The 25,869-nt window shown below is 39.5% G+C and overlaps 2 protein-coding genes and 1 non-coding gene across 3 annotated transcripts in view; 1 reads left to right on the top strand and 2 right to left on the bottom strand.

Moving 5' to 3' along the window:
• The window catches only part of LOC110900491 (zinc finger MYM-type protein 1-like), a 31,371-nt gene extending 29,998 nt beyond the window's left edge, over positions 1-1,373 (bottom strand). The window contains exon 1 of the mRNA XM_022147379.1: positions 1,202-1,373. Coding sequence (XP_022003071.1) covers positions 1,202-1,373 — 172 coding nt within the window. The remainder of the gene's footprint in view (positions 1-1,201) is intronic.
• Positions 1,374-3,478: 2,105 nt separating this feature from the next.
• LOC118486236 lies at positions 3,479-3,585 on the bottom strand. Its single transcript, XR_004878088.1, has one exon. It is a non-coding gene; the product is annotated as a small nucleolar RNA R71 (small nucleolar RNA).
• A 1,035-nt stretch (positions 3,586-4,620) lies between these two features.
• On the top strand, positions 4,621-5,247 carry LOC110900490. The gene has a single exon (XM_022147378.1). It carries the CDS (start codon positions 4,621-4,623, stop codon positions 5,245-5,247), a length of 627 nt encoding a protein of 208 aa, XP_022003070.1.
• The last annotated feature ends 20,622 nt before the right edge of the window (positions 5,248-25,869 follow it).

The raw sequence follows: 25,869 nt of genomic DNA, 5'->3' as shown, positions 1-25,869 counted from the left end.
CGAGTTGGATCCAAGTGATTCTATCTTGTCTATCTGTTTTTATTTTATTTATCTTTGCATTTTTAGTTTTTATTTTCATGTTTCAAAACTTTTCTCAAAAATTTAGATTGATTAGACGTTGAGGATAAACCGGTATTAAAAGCTCTTGTGTCCTTGGACGACCTCGGTATCTTACCAACACTATATTACACTCACGATGGGTGCACTTGCCAGAGTGTGTGTTTAGTGTTAGTATAATATCGTGTTTTATAAATTTAAAACTTGACTAATGCGTAAAATGGGCTTAAAATATTAAAAAAATCATATCACACCTAACGCACACCAAGTTTTTGGCGCCGCTGCCGGGACACAAGGATTTTAAGAAAGTTAAAAATCAACGACCTAATTATTTTTATTTATTTTTCTATTTTTTAGGATTTTTCTTAGTTTTTCAGTTTCTACTGACTTCAGCACGGGCCGTGCCCGGTTAGACACGGGGCCGTCCCTGTCACACCCCAACCAATCGCGGAATCATCGGAGTGGGACGGAATAGATTGCAAGGGACTTCATAACACTATTGGTGACAATATTTAATTCAGCCCATTTTCATTTCATAAAATCAAATTGTCAACATTACATAGAAATTTCAATTAACAACATGTTCATAACATAACAAAACAAAATTGATACAACATTTTAAACCTAAGACATCTAAATGTGTATCTAGGCATCATCGCTACTTCGTTTTATAGCATCATCATCCTCAACCTATAACATGCTTAAAATAAAGTTCAATGCAAAAGCAAAGGCGAGTACACAAGGTTTGAATAAATATAGCATAAGTATAAAAGAATTTTCTTGAATCCACATGGAAATTTGTAAACAAGGTAACTAGCATGCATCACAATATGTCAAACTCAAGTGTCCACTAGTATTTAGCATCCCTCGCCACAAAAGTAACGAGACCGTTTTAGAAAAAAAGACTTAACAAGACCCCGACGGGTGATGTGCTACTCCTATAGCGCTATATATGTTAAGTTGAGGGCTTATCAAAGTTAATGACGTAAAGCATGTATAATCTAGCATGAACCTAAGTAAACAAGTAGCATGTATAACAGATTGAGATCATAAAGCATGTTTTAAGTGTGTGAATGTGAAGTTTGTATAATAACATGTTACAACCCAAAGTGTTTTTAAAGATAAATGGGTCAAGTGTACTCACGGTTTTGCAAGCTTCCACTTGATAAATCCGCGAGAGAGTTGTTGTTGTGGGAGGTTGGAACACCAAGTCCTTCTACACGAAGAAACAAGGCGTATGAATATTGGAGCATAACGGTGGAGTAAAGATTCGGAATATAAAAACGTATGAACATAAACATAAGAAAGTAAATCATCTCTAACACATAATACTTGTTTGACACTATGAAACCCCAAGGGTTAGAATGTTTTCATGGGTAGAATACCCATTAGAATCATAACAAATTATTAGGTCTTAGATGATGTAATCTAGTACTTTGACGAATGAACACAAATTCATCATCAAAGGTTCGAATATTTGGATAGTATATATAAGTATTATATAGGTTATGTAATAGATAAATAAGTCCAATAGTTCAAGCATGAGGTAGTAGGATGAATACTCCATTTAGGAACCTCTTTTATGTCATAGAAGTCATGTAGGAGGTAGGAAGAACAAGTCTTCCATTTAGGTACCTCTAGGTGTTCACCACTACACTTGATGTTATGAACATTCAAGCAGGGTCATGAACATACAATAAGAAAAGAAATAAGACAACTAATCTATGGAAAAACATCAAGCAATGTGTGGATTCTCAAGTAGGATAGCCCAAGCTAATCCTAAATTACACAATTATCAAGCTTTAGGCTTGAACATCACTTGTGGGTTAAACCCTTAAACAAAACAGAAAGTTTGTGAGGTTTACACCTTTGATTTTACATGTCTCAACCTTGTTTTTAAGCCTAACTAACCATAGATGTGGTTATAAGCATAAGGACATAGGTTTGAGATGAGATAACTCAAGTTCAATCAAGTTTAACAAAGTATGAATCAAAAACAGAAACTTCAGTCCACTTTTGAGCCTTTTTGGTGACATTCCAGACCTTGGTTTTCCATGGAAAACCTGTGGAAATGTTCCTAAGGTTGTTCCAAGCAAGTGGGAAAAAGAATCAAGTGAAGAAGTTAAGAAATGAGTGAGATATGCTCACTTTTGTAAGATGTGATGCATCTGTCTTGTTCACTGAATTCAGCTGCAAATTTGAGAGTTTGAGAGTGAATGGAGAGTGTTGAAAAAGTGTAAAAGGATTGGAGGAGGCTTGGTTTATATAGAGTATGGATTAGGGTTGGGTTGGGTTGGTGAGGTATAAATGCAAGAAACACACCTTAAACCAATAAAAAACCCACCAAAAATCGACCAACCAGCGAGCAAACTGATCTGTTCTCAGATTACACTGGCTCGCGACCCGCGAAGGTGTATGGGGGGCGGGTCGTGACCCGTAGCTCTCCTCCAGATGAGTTCTCAAGTTTTTATTGTTGACATGTTTAGTCCCTTAGGTTTATTTTAGATATTTTAAGGTGATTCAAAGGTATAATTTGACATTTAAGCGTAGTATAAGGGCAAAACAAGTATGATGAACATAAACCAAGTATAATGAAGTATGATTAAGCGTATAAATGTCGTATTTAAGTATCGTATGCATTCAAAATACGTATGATTAGCATGTTTCACATATTTGCAAGTTTAGCACAAAGTTTCCAAGAATTATGAATATGTATCAAATGTTTCACGAATTCAAACATACGATCAAGTATGAAGTATGTATAAAACGAATTTAAAGAAATCCAAAGTTTATTTATGATTCAAGTCTCGGATTTTACAACGATTACAATGAAGGAACGATTAGAAGAACTCAAGACTTCCAATAAAGACATAAAAGAAGCTACGCAGTGCATGAGCTCCATCGCAGGGCCTGAATTCTCTACGCAGTGCATGAGCTCCAGTTCCAATAAAGACATAAAAGAACCTCTAGACGAACTCGAACGCTTTCTAAGAAAAAGGGTAAAAGCCAAAAATCAAGAAAAGGCTTCGGGGGACCAACTCCCAATGGCGGATCAGCGTACTCTAATGGATTACCTACGGCCCACGGCCGGTAATCTCGGAGCCACCATCAATGCACAGAATGTTGATGCCAACAACTTCGAACTTCGGCTGCATTTGATCCAAATGCTCCAAAATTCCGCAACCTTCCATGGCGTGGCTGATGAAGATCACCATTTACATATTACCAACTTTTTGGAAATATGTGACACTTTCCGGATCAACGAAGCATCAAACGACGCCATCCGCCTCCGAATGTTCCTTTTTCACTAAAAGACCGAGCTAAGGCTTGGCTAAACACCCTCCCAAGTGGTTCGGTAAACACTTGCAATGAACTTGCCCAAAAATTTCTATATAAGTATTTCCCGCCCTCTAAAACCACTAAATTAATGACTAAAATCAATACATATTCACAATAGGACGGGGAATCCTTATATGAAACTTGGGAATGATTCAAGGAGCTATTAAGAAAATGCCCTCGTCATGGTCTCACCATGTGGCAACAAGTATCCACTTTCTATAATGGACTATTGCCACACACGAGACAAACACTTGACTCAAGCTCCGGGGGACTCCTAGGTAATCGTCGCCCAAATGAAATCTATAATCAAATTGAGGAAATTGCTCAAAAGAATTTTCAATGGCACACCCCCCGAGGCTCAAAATCTATTACCCCAGGCGCCCATAAAGTAGATGAGAGCACCTCTTTACAAGCCCAAATCGAGGCCCTATCCTCAAAAATAAAAAAAGTTAAAAATGACAAAAACGGCCTCGGTTATGGCTTGTGAAGGGTGTGGTGGGCCACATGAAAATTGGAGTTGTATGAAAGAAATGGAAAATCAAACAGAAATGGTAAACTACATTGATAATCAACCTAAGCCGTCGGGTCCCCCAACGGGTACCTACAACCAAGGATGGCGTAACCACCCTAACCTTGGTTGGAGGGAGCCTGGAAATAGTAGTAACAAACAAAAAATAAAATCAACGAATAAACTTTCAACAACAACCAAGAAATGAGTCACAAAATTTCACTCAACAACAACAAGGGGGACGGGAGAGGCTTAAAGATCTCATCACACGCCTTATCTCCAAAACCGACAAAAGGTACTCGGACCGTTTCCTACAAACGAAATCCAACTTTAGAAATCAACAAGCTAGTATTCAAAACGTTAAAAAACAACTAAGTCAACTAGCCCAAAATTTCTCTGAGAGACCACAAGGCGCATTACCTAGCAATACCGAAACCAACCCAAAGGCGCAAATACACCTCATAACACTAAGAAACCAGGCCGTAGGTCCCGAGGAAACCCCACTACCCTCAAATAATCCACCCAGCCAAACCACAAACTCGCTCTCAACCCACAAAGAAACAACTCCCCCACAAAATTCCGAACCTACCAAAAACCCCTCGGTACCCTACCCCGGTCAGTTACTTCGCCAAAAGACTGATGAGTAATTCACAAAATTCATAAACTTGCTAAAACAATTGCACATCAATCTTCCGTTTATAGAAGTCCTCACGCAAATGCCGAAGTACTCAAAATTCATGAGAGACTTCCTCACCCACAAAAGAAAGATTGAAACATTGCAATTGGTCAACCTAAGTGAAGAATGCTCCGCTGTACTCCTCAAGAAACTCCCACAAAAGAAAATCGACCCCGGAAGTTTCACTATCCCTTGTTCCATTGGGGGATCACCCGTACGAAATGCACTAGCCGACCTTGGGGCTAGCATCAATCTCTTGCCCGCATCAATGGTTGACCGACTCGGACTAGGTAAGACGAGCCCCACAAAGATGAGCATACAACTCACCGACAGGTCTATCAAACACCCACAAGTCGCCGTCGAGAATCTATTGGTAAAAGTCGGAGACTTTGTCTTCCCGGCCGACTTTGTCATACTCGACATAGAGGAAAACACTGAAGTTTCACTCATTCTAGGAAGACCATTCCTTGCCACCGCTCGTGCCATGGTGGATATGAGTGACGGGAAGTTAACATTGAGGGTTGGAGACAAGGAGATGAAATTCGGGGTTGGGAAAAGAGTAGAGGACGACCCGGTCAACTACATGGATGTCATAGACTCAAGCTTGGATGACGCTCTCCGACGGTGCAACACGGGATGCGAGACATCCCGCTTGGGTAACATATGACTAACTTTGGGTCTAGCCAAGGACCCTTATAAACGTGGCGCACCACGAAGGCATTCCGCGAAACTATCCTTAGTTTTAATTTCATTTTAATTTAGTTTAACTTTTATGTTTTCTAGTTTAGTCTTACTTTTCAGGAATAAATCACACTCGAAAAGATGGAAATTACCAAAATGGACGTTAAAACCACAACCCATGCACGAAAACAGAGCCTTCCGTCAACTTTTCCAGCATGTGCAGCATGGGGCCGTGCTCAGCCCAACACGCCCCGTGCCCAGGCTCTGCAGAAAATGTCCCGGTTCAGGTAACTGGCCACGGGCCATGCTCACTAAACACGCCCCATGGCTAGCCTTCTGTTAAACTTTGATACTGGCGATCTGACCACGGGGCCGTGCCCGGACCACACGGGGCCGTGGCTAGACGCCCAGTAACATAAAAACTTGTTTTTCAACACTTTTTACACATTCAAATCAACCTAAAAAAAACTTATTTTTGGGACACATTGAGGACAATGTGTAATTGAAGTGTGTGTGTGGGGGGGGGGATGCTAAAACCTTGAATCTTGCAAGTCCTAATAACAAGCCTTACACAAAACTCTATTGGAACCGCTAATCACCCCAAATTTTTTTACTTGTCTTGGTTTAATTCGGGAATAACAAGTTCTAAAAAGGTTATATATTTACAAATTTACAACCGATAGCGTCGTGATAAAAAGAACCAAATAATAAAATTATGAAAAGGCATGACAAATCTTTTTAAAATTTGATTATATATACTTGATCACATTATAAACCCATTCCCACAACAAGTGAGTTTTGAGCCTTTATTGAGCATACTTGCATACATCTTTAAACTCAATGCTCATTTTTGTTTCTTGTGTGAATAGCCGCTTCGTTCTTACAACTCTAGAACTTGCAAAGACGATACATTCCTGGTCCTTACCAACTTGAACCCAAGTAAGTAAATGATGGAGGCATTAGGACTAACCCATTTTCTTTTGAAAACCATTATTTTTCATTTTTTATCACCTACCCAGAATCCCCCTAGTCAACCCATTTGAGCCTAAACCTTTTTGTTTCAAAACTCGAAACACAAACACCCATTACCCACCAAAACCTTTTTCTTTTCAAACCCCTTTTGTTTTAGTAAAAAGCTCGGTTATCTTGTGACATGAAAAAAATGAAAGTCTTGTAATAAACAAACAAGTTCCTCAAAGAAATCTTGTTTGAATATGCTTAGTTTGAATAAAAGTCACAAAAACAAAAAGTTTTACGACGACCGACGCCTTTTACGCTTTTCGCCATTCTTACTAACCACTAACCAAAAACCACCTACCCTTAGCCCAAGCCTAACCCTTCCCCAAGTCCTCTTGATATTTACAAAAGTTTATAGTTAAAAAGGAGGAGGTTTGATCGCTTGGGAAGCATATGGTAGATGTAAGTTCCACGCCGGTCTCGAGTGTTCCACAAAAATACATCTTCAGCCGAGTGTTAAGTGATCTTCCGTGAGGTATGTGAACTTGTATATAAATGGAATTTTAAAGAGGCATGTTATGCCCAAATAAATAATTTTTCTTATAAAATGTTCTAAATAAATCATGACGAATAGGATTGTAAATATAATAAAAATAAAACTCAATAAAGATCTTGGATTCCTGACACTCAAGATAAGCCCAAAACTTCTCCTCTACTTCTTCTATTTGGGTGTGTAAGCCACATATTAAAAAGTTTTGCTTGAGGGCAAGCAAAGATTCAAGTGTGGATATATTTGATGTGTGCAAAATGCAACATATAAATTACATCAAATGATGCATAAAACTAACCATTTGTAGTACTAATGTTAGAAAAAGCGTGTTTCTTTCTTCCTTTTGAATTTACAGGACCAAACGAGCTTAAAAGAATAGAAGGAGCAAATAAGCAGCCAGAACTAACATAAATACAAAAAGAAGGAATAAAATGTGACATGCCCAACCCCTCGGCAACATCCCCAAAGCAAAAACAAGGAAACAGAGACTGGCCACGGGGTCGTGCCCAGCTCAACACAAGGCGTGGTCAATGCAAAGATACGCAGAATCTTGATAGTACAACAAAGAGTTGACCACGGGGACGTGCCCAGGAGACACGGGGTCGTGTGGGGCCTTCTGCTGACAATTGAAATTAATGAAGGAAGAGAAGATGCTGGCCACGGGGCATGCCCACCGGACACGGGGCCATGGACAGATCTTTGTACAGCTATAAATAGGGATGCTTGGTTCACTTGAAAGGCATCCCTTGGCAAACCACTACTCTCCCACTTTGCCACCACTCCACCACCACTACAACACCAACACCACCACCATCATCCATCATCCATCTTTAGAGTGTGTAGTAGTCTCGGGATCCAAGATTGATTGTAAGGGTTCTTGCCAATCAAAGGCCATGTTTGGTTAAGCCTCTTACATCACTTGGTGAAGACAATTCTTTTATGTATTACTTTTGATTTCTATTATTTTGGCGCTTTTTATTTGGGTTTGTATTAATGAATTTAATAACTAGTTTCTTATGTTGAAGGTGAATTTTCTTTATCATTTTCTCATGGTGTCTAGAGGTTACTTTACTGTCTATATAAAGTAAATGATGTCATCATTCATGTCTTTACGGTCTATATAAAGCGCGTGGTCTATATAAAGCGCGTTGACTACCTGGTCGGGGGTTAGGGGGATGGTTTGCTAAAGTTCTTGTCTCGTTCAGTGTATAGATCCTGCGAGGACCTGGTTCAAGCTTACTAGGACCTCCTTCAATACCCACTGGTATTGGATGGCGGGGGTGCGAATAGATTGAAGCCTTCATATGTAAACTACCATTAATACTTTAAACTGGCTTCTTAGGATTGTATCCTTGCTGACTCAAACCACTTAGCCAAGGGTAACGTCACCTTCAAAAGAGGGACCTACCGCTTTTCGCATTAAATACTTACTTAATTGTCTTTCAATATTCCGACCCTTTGGGATTGTATCCCTGCTGACTCAAACCACTGGGTTGAGGGTAACATCACCTTCAAAAGGGGGGCCTACTACTATAACTAAGATAATCTCTTAAAAAGTCCAAAAGTGTGAAAATTTTCAAAGGATACATTAAAGATGAGTTGGATCCAAGTGATTCTATCTTGTGTATCTGTTTTTATTTTATTTATGTTTGCATTTTTAGTTTTTATTTTCATGTTTCAAAACTTTTCTCAAAAATTTAGATTGATTAGACGTTGAGGATAAACGGTATTAAAAGCACTTGTGTCCTTGGACGACCTTGGTATCTTACCAACAGTATACTACGCTCACGATGGGTGCACTTGCCCAAGTGTGTGTTTAGTGTTAGTATAATATCGTGTTTTATAAATTTAAAACTTGACTAATGCGTAAAATGGGCTTAAAATATTAATAAAATCATATCACACCTAACGCACACCACTAGTCGTGGTTATCTTCTCAAGAGTTCTTAATGAAAGTAGAATTACTCTCATTCGCGTAAGTTTTAGTTATACGTTTTGTGCGTAGCACAACTGTTAGTTACAGGTTTCCTACTAGCGTTGAAGCTCTAAGGTAACGTATTGGAAATTCTTAAACTTTCGATGGCGTCCCAACTTAAATGATTCCTATCGTTCATCTTGTCGCACGAGTTGCGACACGGATGATCAATTGGAATAGTGTTTGCTATCTAAATTATAGACGTCTATAAAAGGTTGATGGTAACGAAATCTAAAATTATCATTGACACACATGCTCGTTATTCATCCTAAATTGTCAATCATTATAGTCTTTGGACTTCATTATAGATATACATATCTATACAATCATATGTTTCATATACAATATTCATACCATTCACAAGGTTAATGTATTGAATACGTTCATATTTCCAAAAACATGTCAGATATCAGGTCATGGTATTGTTTTGGGAATTCTGTAACTCTTTAACATAACATATACCTCATCTTACGCGGTCCCACCAGAGAGGCTACCCCATCTTACCCCCAAGTTGGAGATTCTATCACACTATACCCAGTCTTGCCGGAGAGTTAATTATCATTGTATTTCCCATAAATATAATTTTCTCAAATCCTGATTTTAATGGTGCATCTTTAATTAAAGCTTTCATCAGGGAACAAGGAAATTAGTATTCACATGACGGATCATATTCCAGAACTAAGCAGTACCAACAAACAAGAAACGATAGTGGCCAAGTATTACTTTTTATTTACCGTACTTACAATGTTCTAATCATCATCCTCACGGCATACCAATACCCATCACACTATATCTATGCAAGTAATTGGCTTATCTCGAAGTATATTAAGGCATCTTTCTTAAATTCAAGTCTAAATACTCTCCTGGGTGTTATCAATTTCCAAACTCTTTCGTTTAAGCTCAGGTATTATCACAATACCTCTTACCATAAACCTATGCGAGCAAATCACTTATCTCAAAGCAAATCTTAAACCGCATTTCCTAGTTCAAGTCTAGATACTATCCTTGTACCTAGTTCACTTAAACTACGATGCTGATACCAACTTGTAACACCCGCATCCCAGGATAAGCTCTGGGAGCGTTATGCATCGAATATACAGAACACATAGTGACCAGAGAATTCACAGCGGAAGTTTCAAACTTTTATTTAAATATTTAAGAGTATTATGCATATCTCATATTTCACAATGATATTGCGTCAGCTTAACTATAATAACGATCTAAATCTTCAACAACCCTCTAGACCTCTATATATTTAAATCTCATCATCCTCGATTCCTACAATCACATGGCACCTAGGATGTGTGCCTGAAAAATATTCGGGACTCAGTATAAACTGGTGAGTTCATGAACATAAATGATTTTATTTAAAACATATATTTATCGACTATAACATCAGTCAGATATAATCGTGGCAAACAGATAAGAACAAAGTAAGCATAGTATGTTCACATAACTAGGCTATGTATACAAACTCTACTGGCTAAATCAGATATACACAATCAACCCTCAATCATCCTATCAATCATTGCCACATATCCAAGATGCTATACATAGTCGATTCCATAGTTATTACCACTCAGACTGAACATCACATCCCGTTTTAGAAACGGTTCAGAGGAACTCACCTTGCTAGCTTGTAGTTCTTGAGCCTTCAGATAATTAAGCTTCTTATAAGTCTATAGTCCTGGTTCTATGCCTTTTGATAACTAATCATCTTATTTAACAGAGTACAATACGCATAAGTGTAAAAAATGAATCAAACTTAACGACAATCACGAGATCAAAACCTCAACGTAGATGACAAATGTCACACCCCGGCCGCGTATAACATGCAACCGCGGCGGAAACGCCGGGGATTGTTGGGACAGAATTAATTATTTCATAACCATGGAAATTAAAGTTACATTTTTATTTATCAAACACGGGTGTTACATTGTCTTAAACAGGAAACAAAGATTTCATAACATGATTAAACTAGTCTATCTTCATTTTTATGTCTCTAAGGCACAGGTCCGCCCTAGTGTCACAATCGTCATCCTAAGCGATAGCTCCTGAAAACACATGTGAAAGTAGGTACGTCAGCATAAAAATGCCTGTGAGATACATAGGTTTTGTGAAAATGGGATTCACGACTTGAGTTTAAAGAAAACGTTTAATAACAGTCAGTCATGAACCTTGAAAGTTGTTTTGCTTTGTAAATCATATGAAAAACGGTAAGATCAGATGATATGTGTAAATAATATGTAAGGTTAAATGAATAACCTAGTAAAATGAGTTTGTATAAGATAAGTTGTTTGTAAAAGTAATGTCTTGTGAAGAATATGTTATTTGTGTAAAACGTAATATGTCTAAACTGAAATGATTTAGATAACGCTACGATATGTAATATTATACAAACATTTATATATAGGAAGTACCAGCGGCGTATCCACCATGTTTGCATCATATTACATACGCCACGTTACTCAAACCACGTTACTCAAACCATTTTACCCAACCCAACCACCATGTAAGATGTTCATGTATAAATCAATTGTCAAGTGTTATTGTGTAAACCATATCGAAAAGTCTATGTTCAATGTAAACCACCAAATATGTATATCAATGTCAAGATGTTTATGTTTAATGTAGATCATGTAATGTGTACCCAAAATATATCATGTATGGTAAGCGAAATGTATCAACTAAACCATATGTAAAATGCACAAAAACAAGGTATTGAAGTAAAACATGGTTTAAATCAACGTTATGTTTTGTGGAACAAATGCATGCTATACTGATACAAACATTTATGCGGTATTGTGAAAATGCATACATCCAAGCCTTGAGACTGTGGCGATAAACCCTTAAACAAATTAAAGGTTTATCTAAGTTATGTGTATCGAATTCGGTCATTCCTTTCATCCAAACCAAGCTAGGATGTCCGGAACGGGAGTTGTCAATTCCTATGGTACCACTACCTACTAACGAATGGCGTAGCTAGTGTTAATGAATGTATTGTCCCATGTTAAACAAACCAAATGTCATACCGAAATGTAGGCATGTGATGAATAATTGTACTAAGTACGCACACAATGGGCATACATAGCATAAAATGCAGTGTAAAACGATGTACTAAGTACGCACAAAATGGGCATACATAGCATAAAAGTCATGTAAATCGATGTGCTAGCATGCTCAGTCAACATACATAGCAGAAAAGGTAATGTAAAACAATGTACTAAATACGCACACGACGGGCATACATAGCATAAAATGTAGTGAAATCGTGTACTATAAATGTACTGATAAACATAGCAAGTATATGATGTGAAAACAGGAAAGCATGAAAGTAACAAGTAGGCACATGTGTTTCACCCCAAAACAGTTTGGAAAACAGTAAAAGAGGGGTTCAATGTACTCACATGAACTCCTCGAAAACATGTAAAAGATGGGGTTCTATGTACTCACCTGAGATTGCTTTGAAGTTCTTGTGTAATAATCACACAATGCTAGAGATCACGGAATATCAAACGGTACCTAATAGGTAGCTATGTTAATATACCGAACCTAAATCGGAGGATCGGATAGTATGCGGGCTCGTAAACCAAACGAGTATGGAGACTCGTGAAATATGGTTTAACAAAGCCTACATACTAAAATGAAACCTAACCTAAGTGCTTACGGCCCATTACGACCCGTTTAGGTAGCTTATGCTACCTTAACGCGTCGTTCGCGTAGAACGCGTTTGGAACGCCTAACATCGTGACCACAAGGTATAACCTCGGAAGGTTACAGCCATGGTCACCTAATGTGTTTGGTTGGATCCTAAAGATCGACCAAATGGGTCGGGTTCGAAAGTATAAGCGATTGTTTAGATCGCTTACCTTACGACCCTATATAAGCACTAAACTAAAAGTGACGAGCTAAGCATGTTAGAACATGCTTAACTAAGTTTAGAAAACAAGTTTGGTATCAAAACAAACGGTTTTGATACCCACGAGTAGTTTGGTTACAAAATACGCAAGAATGCGCATTTTGGCCGAAACTACGACTCGTCACTGAGCCTTGATAACGTGGTAATCAGTAGGTATAGTCGCCATGGACTATAACCATCGTGATCACGCTCACGTTATGAAGTTCCAATGAACTTCGTATTGACCATAGGCTGGTCAACGCAGAAAGTCAAACAAACTTTGACTTTAGCACTAGAAAGCGATTAAAAGAACGAAAGAACACTTACGAAGGGTCCCCGAAAGCTAAACTTGATCCAGGAGCTCAGGTATGAAGCAATGGCATCAACTTAGAGCTCTTTGATCAGTTTTGTGGGTTTTAACACAAATGGGGGGGGGTATTTATAGGAAAAGCAAAGCCGTTAGGATCGTTTCTTGAATATCGTGCCACGATCTTATGCGTACACTTGTCAAGATGTTGTGATGGCTTATAATGACCTTAACTCTACAGATTGTGAAAGGGCATTGCCCTTTGGAGTGTTTGAAAGGCCAAGTTTTGCAAGGAAAACAAGTTTCTGCATCTGTAGGACTGACGCGGCCCGCGTCAAGGTGCAGGCCAAACTAATGCGGGCCGCCTGGCCCTGTCTGATCTGCACAACTTGCAGAATTTACAGTTTAGGTCCCTGTTGCGTATTTAAGCCATTTTCAGCACTTCTAAGGCCCGTAAAGCCAACTTTAAGGCCCTAAAATGATGCCTGAACATTGTGGACATGAAACATGCTCAAAAATATGTCGGGTGTTGGCTCGTTTGTCCGTACGATCGCGATGTTCGGTTAATTACGACGGAATGCGCATAAGCGCGAAAGACGATCCAAATGATGCGACGAATGGATTTTTCTCATGCCAAACACTAAGGCATAATATAAGGATGCTTACATAAATTTTTGGATGTCCGGATGTATTCAGAACGTAAGTTATGTGCGAAAGTGCAAACTTGTGCACTTTTTGACACTTTTAGCCCCTGAATGATCCAAAAGTTTGTTTTAGCATACCAAACCCCTCAAAGCATATTTCTAAGCTATGTAAAGGATATTTATGGTATGTTTAACTTATGGACATGTTCCGGAATGTTTGTTACAGTTCAAATTGGCATTCTTTCGCAGTTTGTCAAGTTTAGTCCCTGTAAGTGAATTAACTTGTTTTTGCCATACCAAAGCCTTCAAAACTTATTTCTAAGTTATGTAAAGGTTATTTAAGGTATGTTGAGTATATGTTGATGTTCCGGAGTATTTGTCGCATCAAACTGAGTACGTTTACGCACCTGTTTGCGTATAACTCTCTAGAAAGCGATGTAGAGTTTGAAATTGAACAAAAGTCAAAACATGAAAAATGTAAAACACAACCAAACAAACATTGGGATCAAATAACATTGTTTTATTGATAACTGAACTGCTCAAAATGATTACAAGCACAAATGTTACAGTCTCCCCTACTTGTGGAAATTTCGTCGCGAAATTTATTTAGAGGAAACTCGTGGAAAAAGATGCGGATATTTCGCCTTCATTTGATCTTCACGTTCCCAAGTAAACTCCGGTCCACGTTTAGATTCCCAGCGAACCTTGACCAAAGGAATGCGCTTGCGTTTAAGCCACTTGACTTCACGTTCCATGATTTCCACCGGTTTCTCAACAAATTTCAGTGTTTTGTCAACACGAATTTCGTCAAGCGGTATGTGGAGGTTCTCATCAGCTAAACACCTCTTGAGATTGGACACGTGAAAGGTTGGATGAACATTTCCAAGTTCTGGAGGTAACTCAAGTTTGTAGGCTACCTTACCGATTCTTTCGACGATCTTGAATGGTCCAACGTATCTAGGTGCAAGTTTTCCTTTCTTTCTGAATCTGATCACACCTTTACAAGGTGAGACCTTAAGTAATACACGATCACCAACTTGAAAATCCAAGGGCTTGCGTTTTAGGTCCGCATAACTCTTTTGACGGCTTCTAGCTGTCTGAAGGTTATCATGAACTTTCTTAACCTTATCAGTTGTCTCTAAAATGAGGGCAGGTCCAGTAAGTTGAGCCTCGCCAATCTCATTCCAGCAGACTGGTGAACGACATTTTCGACCATAGAGAGCCTCGAAAGGAGCCATGTTGATGCTGGAGTGATAACTGTTGTTGTAGGAGAATTTAATCAATGGAAGATGTGAATCCCAACTACCACCAAAATCGATCACACAAGCTCTAAGCATATCCTCCAGTGTCTGGATTGTTCTTTCAGATTGACCATCCGTTTGCGGATGATAAGCTGTGCTCAAATTAAGTTGGGACCCCATAGCAGATTGCATGGTTCTCCAAAAATGAGAAGTGAAACGAGCATCTCTGTCAGAAATGATGTTCAAAGGAACACCATGTCGAGCTACAATTTCATCCACGTAGATTTGAGCAAGTTTGTCAGCAAAAAAATCCTCACGAATTGGCAAGAAATGCGCTGATTTAGTAAGACGATCAACAACTACCCAGATGGCATCGTGACCTTTCTTTGTGCGCGGAAGTTTAGTAATGAGATCCATTGTAATGTTTTCCCATTTCCAAACTGGGATCTCTGGTTGCTCCAATAAACCAGAAGGACGCTGATGTTCAGCCTTCACCTTAAGACAAGTAAGGCATTTTGATACATATAAGGCAATGTCTTTCTTCATACCAGGCCACCAATACTGAATACGAAGATCCTTATACATCTTATCTGAGCCAGGATGAATAGAATAACGAGACTTATGGGTTCATCCATAAGCAAGGTACGAAGGTTATCTTGGCTCGGGACCCACAAACGGTCCATGAAGTAATACGATCCATTGTCCTTCATTTCTAGAGCAGGCGTTATGTGATAAGGAAATTTCTTATCCATCAAACCTTGTGAAACACAAGATTGTTGTGCCTGAGAAATACGGGCTTGGATATCTGATTGAGCTTGAATAACAGATTGGATACGAACACAATGAAGCTTAGTACGTTCCTTACGACTCAATGCATCGGCTACGACATTCGCCTTACTAGGATGGTAGCGAATTTCGCAGTCATAGTCGTTTAGAAGTTCCACCCAACGTCGTTGCCTTATGTTGAGTTCTTTCTGATTGAAGATATGTTGAAGACTTTTGTGGTTTGTGAAAACCACACATTTTGTACCGTACAAATAGTGTCTCCAGATTTTGAGAGTGAAGACAACTGCACCCAACTCAAGATCATGAGTGGTGTAGTTCTTCTCATGTATCTTCAACTGCCTCGATGCGTATGCTATGACTTTGTTTCTTTGCATTAGGACGCAGCCAAGACCTAATTTAGATGCATCGCAATAAACGACGAAATCATCATTGCCCTCAGGCAAAGTTAGGACAGGCGCGTCACAAAGTTTCTGGTTCAAGTGTTGAAAAGCTTCCTCTTGCTTGAATCCCCAATCAAAGGGTTTGTTCTTCTGAGTTAGAGCAGTTAGAGGAACTGCAATCTTTGAGAAGTTCTCTATGAAGCGGCGGTAGTAACCCGCTAGACCAAGAAAAGAACGAACTTCAGTAGGAGTAGTAGGTGTATCCCAATCCTTAATTGCACTGATCTTGGAGGGATCTACATGAATACCTTGTTCGTTGACAATGTGTCCTAAGAATTGAACCTCTTTAAGCCAGAATTCATACTTGGAGAATTTGGCGAAAAGTTGCTCTTTCTTTAGGAGTTCCAACGTAAGACGAAGGTGTTGCTCATGATCCGCTCGCGTCTTAGAATATATCAAAATGTCATCAATGAAAACGATGATGAACTTATCCAAATAAGCTTTGCAGACCCTATTCATCAAGTCCATGAAAACAGCAGGAGCATTAGTCAAACCGAATGGCATGACTGTGAACTCATAATGTCCATAACGAGTGCGGAATGCTGTCTTTGGAATATCTTCTTCATGCACACGGAGTTGATGATATCCAGATCGCAGATCAATCTTTGAAAAATAAGAAGCGCCTTGCAATTGATCAAAGAGATCATCGATGCGAGGTAGGGGATATCGATTCTTGATGGTAAGCTTGTTAAGCTCACGATAATCGATACACATGCTAAAAGATCCATCCTTCTTCTTGACAAAACGAACGGGAGCACCCCAAAGTGAAAAGCTAGGACGGATAAAACCTTTGTCAGAGAGCTCCTAAAGCTGCTTAGATAATTCTTGCATCTTAGATGGTGCCAGACGGTATGGAACTCTGGCAATGGGATTTGCACCAGGTACGAGATCAATACGGAACTCGACTTGGCGTGCTGGGGGTAGACCAGGTAACTCTTCAGGGAAAACTTCAGAATAATCCCGAACGACAGGAATATCTGAAATAGACTTACCCTTGCCTTTATCTGCTGTAACATGTGCTAAGAAAGCCACATAGTTCTTCCGTAGATACTTCCGTGCTTTAAAACAAGACATAAGTTTGAGACCACCGCGGCAGGCTTCTCACCACGAACCTGTAGGATCTGGCCTGTTGGCAGCGGTACGCAAATAATCTTCTCGCAACAAACTATCTCTGCGCGATACTTGGCTAACCAATCCATACCCACAATAACGTCGAAGCTTCCAAGTTGCATAGGCGTGAGGTCAATAGGAAAAAAGATGGTTGTTAAGGTTCAGCTGGCAGTTGCGGAGAACAGAATCAAGAACAATGGGTTCACCGTTAGCAACCTCTACTGTCAAAGGTTTACCTAGTTTCGTTCTAGACACGCGAAGCATTGGCTCAAAAGACAATGACACAAAACTCTTGTCGGCACCCGAATAAAAAAGAACAGATGCAGGCTGATTATTAATAAAGAACATACCGTTCACCACTTCATTGTCTGCTTGTGCCTCTTGAGCATTCATGTTGAAGACTCGCCCTCGAGCCTAAGCCTGATTATGATTCTGGTCTGGTTTGCTAGCCTTGGGCACCGGTTTCTGTAGTGGGTCAGATCCCCACAGTTATAACAAGCACCTGGTGGGTATTGTGGTCGTGCAGCTTGACCCTGTTGCTGAGCAGGAGGCTGAGCAACTTGTTGAGCCGGGTTCTGAACTGCGCGATTTTGAGCAAACCGACAAACATCGGCAAGATGACCTGACTTCCCACAGTTAGTACAGAAACGACAATGATGTTGCGGCTGATGGTGACTGTTGCATCGATTGCACGAAGGTGCACTTCCTGAATAGGGCTTCTTTGCTGGAGGCTGTGCGGGTTGGTTGGGAGCTGCCTGGTTAGCTTGGGCAGTGACAGCATAGTTTTGGGAAGCCTTACGCTTCTTTGCCCTTTTTGATGAACCAGAATCCTTTCCATTCTTGTTTTGACCTTTCTTGCTATCTTCCTTGTCAGACGACTGTTTCTTGCCTTTGTCACCCTTCCTGTGTAATTTATTCTTTCGAATCTGCGACTCAGTCAATGTCGCTGATAACTCGATTTCCTGACGGAGTGTGGTAGGGTTGCTACCAGTAATAATGTCTTATACCGAGTCGGGCAGGCCGTCGATGTACCTTTCGATAGCCTTGTCGAGTGGGGCAACCATAGTCGGGCAAAGCAGACCCAACTCCTCAAACCTATCAGTATATGCCCTGTGCTCGCCACTATCTTGTTTCAAGTCATCAGACTCTTTCTCCAACGCTCGTTGCTCATGACGAGGACAGAACTCCCTCATCATAAGAGCTCTGAGTTCAGCCCATGTCTGTGCTAGAGCAACGTCTGCACCACGGTCTCTCATTACCCCATTCCACCATGTAAGAGCCCTCTTCTGAAACACGCTCGAAGAAAACTCGACCTTGCGATTATCCGGACACTAAACGTGGCGAAAAGTATTCTCAATGCTCTCGAACCATTGAAGAAGCCCAGTCGCTCCTTCAGAACCACTAAACTTGAGTGGTTTAGCCGAGTTAAAATTCTTGAAATTGCATGGAGCATTGTTGTTGTTGTTGGCTTGGTTCCATTGAGCAAAGAGGTTTGGAAGTGCAGTAGCCATTTGCTGTGCAATAATTTCTGCTAGTTCGGCATTTGCTACCTGATTGTCACGTCGAGGAGGCATTCTAAAAGAGGAAAACATGAAAGGAAACGAGTGAGATGATTGGGTGAAGAGGATGAAATGAAACAAAATCAACAAAAGCTCAGATGGTGGTTACGCATCGCAAAGCAAACAAGCGACACACAATGTCTAGTCAAAGTAAATGGGTCAAAAATAATGTATCGCGAAGACATGTTCGCCTACAAGTGAACACTCACCCCAAGAGTTCCCAGGTAAGAGTGACTGGTCCGATTATGTGGATTTGTACGAACACTCTAGCCTTAGACAAAAAACTCAGGGTACAGGCATTCACTCTTCCAGTTCGCACGTGTTCACACTATTAAAACCCGAAAACCTTGACGAGATTTATGAAAATCCAAAGGGGTTCAAAACCTTATAACAGAGGGTTCAAAGCCTAGTAATCAATCATCCTCGAACAGACGATTAATTTTCAAAGCGGATTGGAATCGAAGTTCCCGTTGTGGTTATCACCTAAGGATAGGTGAAGTGCATGTTTTAAAATCTAAACACAAGATAACTTGTGTTAGGGTCCTAGAAAGTTATAGTCTAGGTCAAAGCATTACTAATAACCTAATTCCCTATAACCATTGGCTCTGATACCAACTCTTCTGTCACACCCCGGCCGCGTATAACATGCAACCGCGGCGGAAACGCCAGGGAGTGTTGGGACATAATTAATTGTTTCATAACCATGGAAATTAAAGTTACATTTTTATTTATCAAACACGGGTGTTACATTGTCTTAAACAGGAAACAAAGAGTTCATAACATGATTAAACTAGTCTATCTTCATTTTTATGTCTCTAAGGCACAGGTCCGCCCTAGTGTCACAATCGTCATCCTAAGCGATAGCTCCTGAAAACACATGTGAAAGTAGGTACGTCAGCATAAAAATGCCTGTGAGATACATAGGTTTTGTGAAAATGGGATTCACGACTTGAGTTTAAAGGAAACGTTTAATAACAGTCAGTCATGAACCTTGAAAGTTGTTTTGCTTTGTAAATCATATGAAAAATGGTAAGATCAGATGATATGTGTAAATAATATGTAAGGTTAAATGAATAACCTAGTAAAATGGGTTTGTATAAGATAAATTGTTTGTAAAAGTAATGTCTTGTGAAGAATATGTTATTTGTGTAAAACGTAATATGTCTAAACTGAAATGATTTAAATAACGCTACGATATGTAATATTATACAAACATTTATATATAGGAAGTACCAGCGGCATATCCACCATGTTTGCATCATATTACATACGCCACGTTACTCAAACCATTGTACCCAACCCAACCACCATGTAAGATGTTCATGTATAAATCAATTGTCAAGTGTTATTGTGTAAACCATATCGAAAAGTCTATGTTCAATGTAAACCACCAAATATGTATATCAATGTCAAAATGTTTATGTTTAATGTAGATCATGTAATGTGTACCCAAAATATATTATGTATGGTAAGCGAAATGTATCAACTAAACCATATGTAAAATGCACAAAAACAAGGTATTGAAGTAAAACATGGTTTAAATCAACGTTATGTTTTGTGGAACAAATGCATGCTATACTGATACAAACATTTATGCGGTATTGTGAAAATGCATACATCCAAGCCTTGAGACTGTGGCGATAAACCCTTAAACAAATTAAAGGTTTATCTAAGTTATGTGTATCGAATTCGGTCATTCCTTTCATCCAAACCAAACTAGGATGTCCGGAAGGGGAGTTGTCAATTCCTATGGTACCACTACCTACTAACGAATGGCGTAGCTAGTGTTAATGAATGTATTGTCCCATGTTAACAAACCAAATGTCATACCGAAATGTAGGCATGTGATGAATAATTGTACTAAGTACGCACACAATGGGCATACATAGCATAAAATGCAGTGTAAAACGATGTACTAAGTACGCACACAATGGGCATACATAGCATAAAAGTCATGTAAATCGATGTGCTAGCATGCTAAGTCAACATACATAGCAGAAAAGGTAATGTAAAACAATGTACTAAATACGCACAAAAATTGCATACATAGCATAAAATGTAGTGAAATCGCGTACTATAAATGTACTAATAAACATAGCAAGTATATGATGTGAAAATAGGAAAGCATAAAAGTAACAAGTAGGCACATGTGTTTCACCCCAAAACAGTTTGGAAAACAGTAAAAGAGGGGTTCAATGTACTCACATGAACTCCTCAAAAACATGTAAAAGATGGGGTTCTATGTACTCACCTGAGATTGCTTTGAAGTTCTTGTGTAATAATCACACAATGCTAGAGATCACGGAATATCAAACGGTACCTAATAGGTAGCTATGTTAATATACCGGACCTAAATCGGAGGATCGGATAGTATGCGGGCTCGTAAACCAAACAAGTATGGAGACTCGTGAAATATGGTTTAACAAAGCCTACATACTAAAATGAAACCTAACCTAAGTGCTTACGGCCCATTATGACCCGTTTAGGTAGCTTATGCTACCTTAACGCGTCGTTCGCGTAGAACGCGTTTGGAACGCCTAACATCGTGACCACAAGGTATAACCTCGGAAGGTTACAGCCATGGTCACCTAATGTGTTTGGTCGGATCCTAAAGATCGACCAAATGGGTCGGGTTCGAAAGTATAAGCGATTGTTTAGATCGTTTACCTTACGATCCTATATAAGCACTAAACTAAAAGTGACGAGCTAAGCATGTTAGAACATGCTTAACTAAGTTTAGAAAACAGGTTTGGTATCAAAACAAAAGGTTTTGATACCCACGAGTAGTTTGGTTATAAAATACGCAAGAATGCGCATTTTGGCCGAAACTACGACTCGTCACCGAGCCTTGATAACGTGGTAATCAGTAGGTATAGTCGCCATGGACTATAACCATCGGGATCATGCTCACGTTATGAAGTTCCAATGAACTTCGTGTTGACCATAGGCTAGTCAACGCAGAAAGTCAAACAAGTTTGACTTTAGCACTAGAAAGCGATTAAAAGAACGAAAGAACACTTATGAAGGGTCCCCGAAAGCTAAACTTGATCCAGGAGCTCAGGTATGAAGGCAATGGCATCAACTTAGAGCTCTTTGATCAGTTTTGTGGGTTTTAACACAAATGGGGGGGTATTTATAGGAAAATCAAAGCCGTTAGGATCGTTTCTTGAATATCGTGCCACGATCTTATGCGTACACTTGTCAAGATGTTGTGGTGGCTTATAATGACCTTAACTCTATAGATTGTGAAAGGGCATTGCCCTTTGGAGTGTTTGAAAGGCCAAGTTTTGCAAGGAAAACAAGTTTCTGCATCTGTAGGACTAACGTGGCCCGCGTCAAGGTGCAGGCCAAACTAATGCGGGCCGCCTGGCCCTGTCTGATCTGCACAACTTGCAGAATTTACAGTTTAGGTCCCTGTTGCATATTTAAGCCATTTTCAGCACTTCTAAGGCCTCGTAAAGCCAACTTTAAGGCCCTAAAATGATGCCTAAACATTGTGGACATGAAACATGCTCAAAAATATGTCGGGTGTTGGCTCGTTTGGCCGTACAATCGCGATGTTCGGTTAATTACAACGGAATGCGCATAAGCGCGAAAGACGATCCAAATGACGCGACGAATGGATTTTTCTCCTGCCAAACACTAAGGCATAATATAAGGGTGCTTACATAAATTTTTGGATGTCCGGATGTATTCAGAATGTAAGTTATGCGCGAAAGTGCAAACTTGTGCACTTTTTGACACTTTTAGCCCCTGAATGATCCAAAAGTTTGTTTTAGCATACCAAACCCCTCAAAGCATATTTCTAAGCTATGTAAAGGATATTTATGGTATGTTTAACTTATGGACATGTTCCGGAATGTTTGTTACAGTTCAAATTGGCATTCTTTCACAGTTTGTCAAGTTTAGTCCCTGTAAGCGAATTAACTTGTTTTTGCCATACCAAAGCATTCAAAACTTATTTCTAAGTTATGTAAAGGTTATTTAAGGTATGTTGAGTATATGTTGATGTTCCGGAGTATTTTTCGCATTAAACTGAGTACGTTTACGCACCAGTTTGCGTATAACTCTCCAGAAAGCGATGTAGAGTTTGAAATTGAACAAAAGTCAAAACATGAAAAATGTAAAACACAACCAAACAAACATTGGGATCAAATAACATTGTTTTATTGATAACTGAACTGTTCACAATGATTACAAGCACAAATGTTACAACAAAGTATAGCCTTATTTAGGCAGCACTTAAACATCCGTTGATTGGTTTCAAATCTATCGGATATGTGTCATACCAATGTGTCACACCCTTTCAAAGGTGGAAGCACGAGGTGTGATCTGAGTGGTTCTCATTGCATACGATAAGTAAACATACCACATGATATAAAACAAACTCCATCTTGCCATTCAAAGTTTAATTAGCCCAAAACACAGAAGATAGTTTAGAGTTTACATCATAAATAAAAGATAATTGTTTGAAAGTTTACAACACCAATTCAAAACAAAGATCAAGGTTTTACTTCCTATATCACCGCAAGAAGGCAAGATATAGCAAGTAAATCCAACAAAAGATGGCAACGAAGGTTGGACAATAAACATCTTGAAACACAACACTACATCTTGACAAAAGAGCCCGTGAGCATATCCACTAATTTCCTGTAATACATGTAAGTTTAAAAATCGTCAACAAAAGTTGGTGTGAATTCAAGCAGATTGTGTACAATGTAACATTTTTAATTGTGTAAAAGCATGGTATGTAATTGTAAATTGTAAGTTTGTAAGTTGTAATGAAATGGAATCGATATCGCACATGTTTAGCTAGGACATTAACATTTGTGACGACATAGGAAGCATCCAAACCTAGGCGATTTTTAACATCGTTTACCCTACGACTGTGACCCAAAGAACTCCATGACTATGTGTTGTCAAGAGAGTGAGGCCTCCCGGACCTGTTAGATCTAACCCTTGTTTTTTCGGTCTAAACTAGATTGATGGTGCTTACGTATCCCCTATTCGTGACATGATCTATGTGTTGGGGCACTGATGTCTGTTAACTTCGTCTTTATCAAGTCTTGTATTGTATTAGATAGATCAGGGCACGCAAAACGAGAAATCAAGTTTAGAGGTAATTCCGCGCGAAAGCATAATTCCGCTTGGAATTGTAATTCCGCGTGGAATGTTAATATCGCTTGAATTATAATATCGCTTGAGATAATTCCGCACGGAATTAAATCTCGCATGGACCTTTCAAGCGGAATTACGTTGCCTATAAATACTAAGGTGCCTGTGTCATTTAAAACGGAATTAGGAGGTGTGATTCAGAGCCGAGGTGCTGTCCGTTTGTCATTTGAATCTGTAAAAGCTCAGAATTGGTTAATAAGAAGATAATTAGAGGAAAACAAGCTGTGTTGCATCAATTTCATTGATTCCGCCTTTGTTTTTGATGTTGAACTCATCAGATTGACTCGTTAGGGTCACACGACGATCCAACAAGTGGTATCAGAGCTCAGGACGAGGAGTTCATACCAATTCAGCTTGATTTCATCGGATTTTCTCACTTCTACTCTTTCTTTTCTGATTTGAACAAAATTTAATGGTTGAAATGGCTTAAAACTCACATATATCACGTAAAACAGAGTTTTAACTAATCCTTGAAAGATTTGGACCTTAATTCGAACAAAATCTGATAAAAATTGCTAATTCCGCTTGTACGACAGAACGAACATGCTGACGTCATAAGTAATTCCGTTCGAAATCATCTTTGTAATTCTGCACGGAATTACACATTTGGGTTAATTTCGCTTGAAAAGTGCACTCAATTTCAAACGGGATTTAATATCGTTTGAAACATTCAAACGGAATAACTAATTCTGCTTCAAAGTATCTAATTTCGTTTGTATTGGCTTAATTTCGTTTGAAGTTAGGCTAATTCCGCATGGAATTAGATATTGTTTGGTAATTTCGTTTGAAATACTTAATTTCGTTTGAGTGGATATTTCGTTTGAAGAATTAATTCCGTTTGAAGCAATTCCGCTTCAACTGATTCCGTTTGAAAACTGCTTTTCAAAATTTCAAAAAACTTTTAAGTGTTTGTTGATTGTTTCAGGTACTTGAAAGATGGATGAGTTTATGAATCCTTTCAGTGACATGTTTGCTTTCGCGGGAAACACCGGAGATGATACTTCAAACAACACCAATGAGAATGTCACACCCCCAAAATCCCACCTGCGGAGTACCACCGCTTGGAGGCGTGACTGACCAGGACCCAGCCACCAATCATACTGAACAAGCATATAAGTAATTATAAAAGTTTAACCATCCCGATTGGTGTTTCAAAACATATAAGTTTAAGTTGCAAGCGGAAGCATAAGTTTAAAGTTATAACATAAGTTCCAAAAGTTTCAAGTTTATCATGGCCTTGTAGCAATCCATGTCCCACAACGATCCTCCTCCATGCAAGCTCCAGCTAAGTACCTATGGTCCTGCAAAGCATGTAGTAACGAGTCAACAACTAGTTGAGTGAGTTCACGGGTGGGCGTTCGTTTTAGTTGTTTCGAAAACAGTTTACTTTATCTGGCATCCAGCCGTGGGGGTTACCCCATAGTTTTAAAAACGTGACCAGTTCGTTCCCAGTTACTCCGGCACTCCGGCCGTGGGGGCTACCCCATATAGTTATCAGGCATTTCGGCCGTGGGGGCTACCCCATGTGTATACTAGACTCGTTACCGTATCGATTGCTGACTGTAGTCATGTTTATGTGCCCTGAAAACATCAATGTCTATCATCATTGACGTGCCCCAGATCCATTAGTTCACGCCCGTCCTCTGCGGCACGGTGTGAGGCTTGTCAGACCTAAATAGCGCTATCTAACTAATGACCCGCTCGCCATTGGCCCGGCGATTAGTCGATACAAAAAAGGAGGGACTTCGTGATAGAGTTTTAGTCTAGTACGTTTATCCGTCCATCCGGACGAGGAATCACATTCCTGAACCACTGACGTCCTACCCAATGGTAGACGAGGAACCCATGTTCCTGAATCCCATTCCCAACCCAGGGAATCCCATGCTTTGTAAAGGGTGTGAACTCACCTTGGTTTGCTCGGCAGTCAAACACAGAAAGTCAATCAAGTCGCAAGTAGTCAATAACG

Source organism: Helianthus annuus, chromosome 13, assembly GCF_002127325.2.
Source record: "Helianthus annuus cultivar XRQ/B chromosome 13, HanXRQr2.0-SUNRISE, whole genome shotgun sequence".
In the NCBI taxonomy this organism is placed as follows: domain Eukaryota; kingdom Viridiplantae; phylum Streptophyta; class Magnoliopsida; order Asterales; family Asteraceae; genus Helianthus; species Helianthus annuus.
Note: the sequence above shows the minus strand (reverse complement) of the source record. Positions and strands in the feature narration are given on the sequence as shown.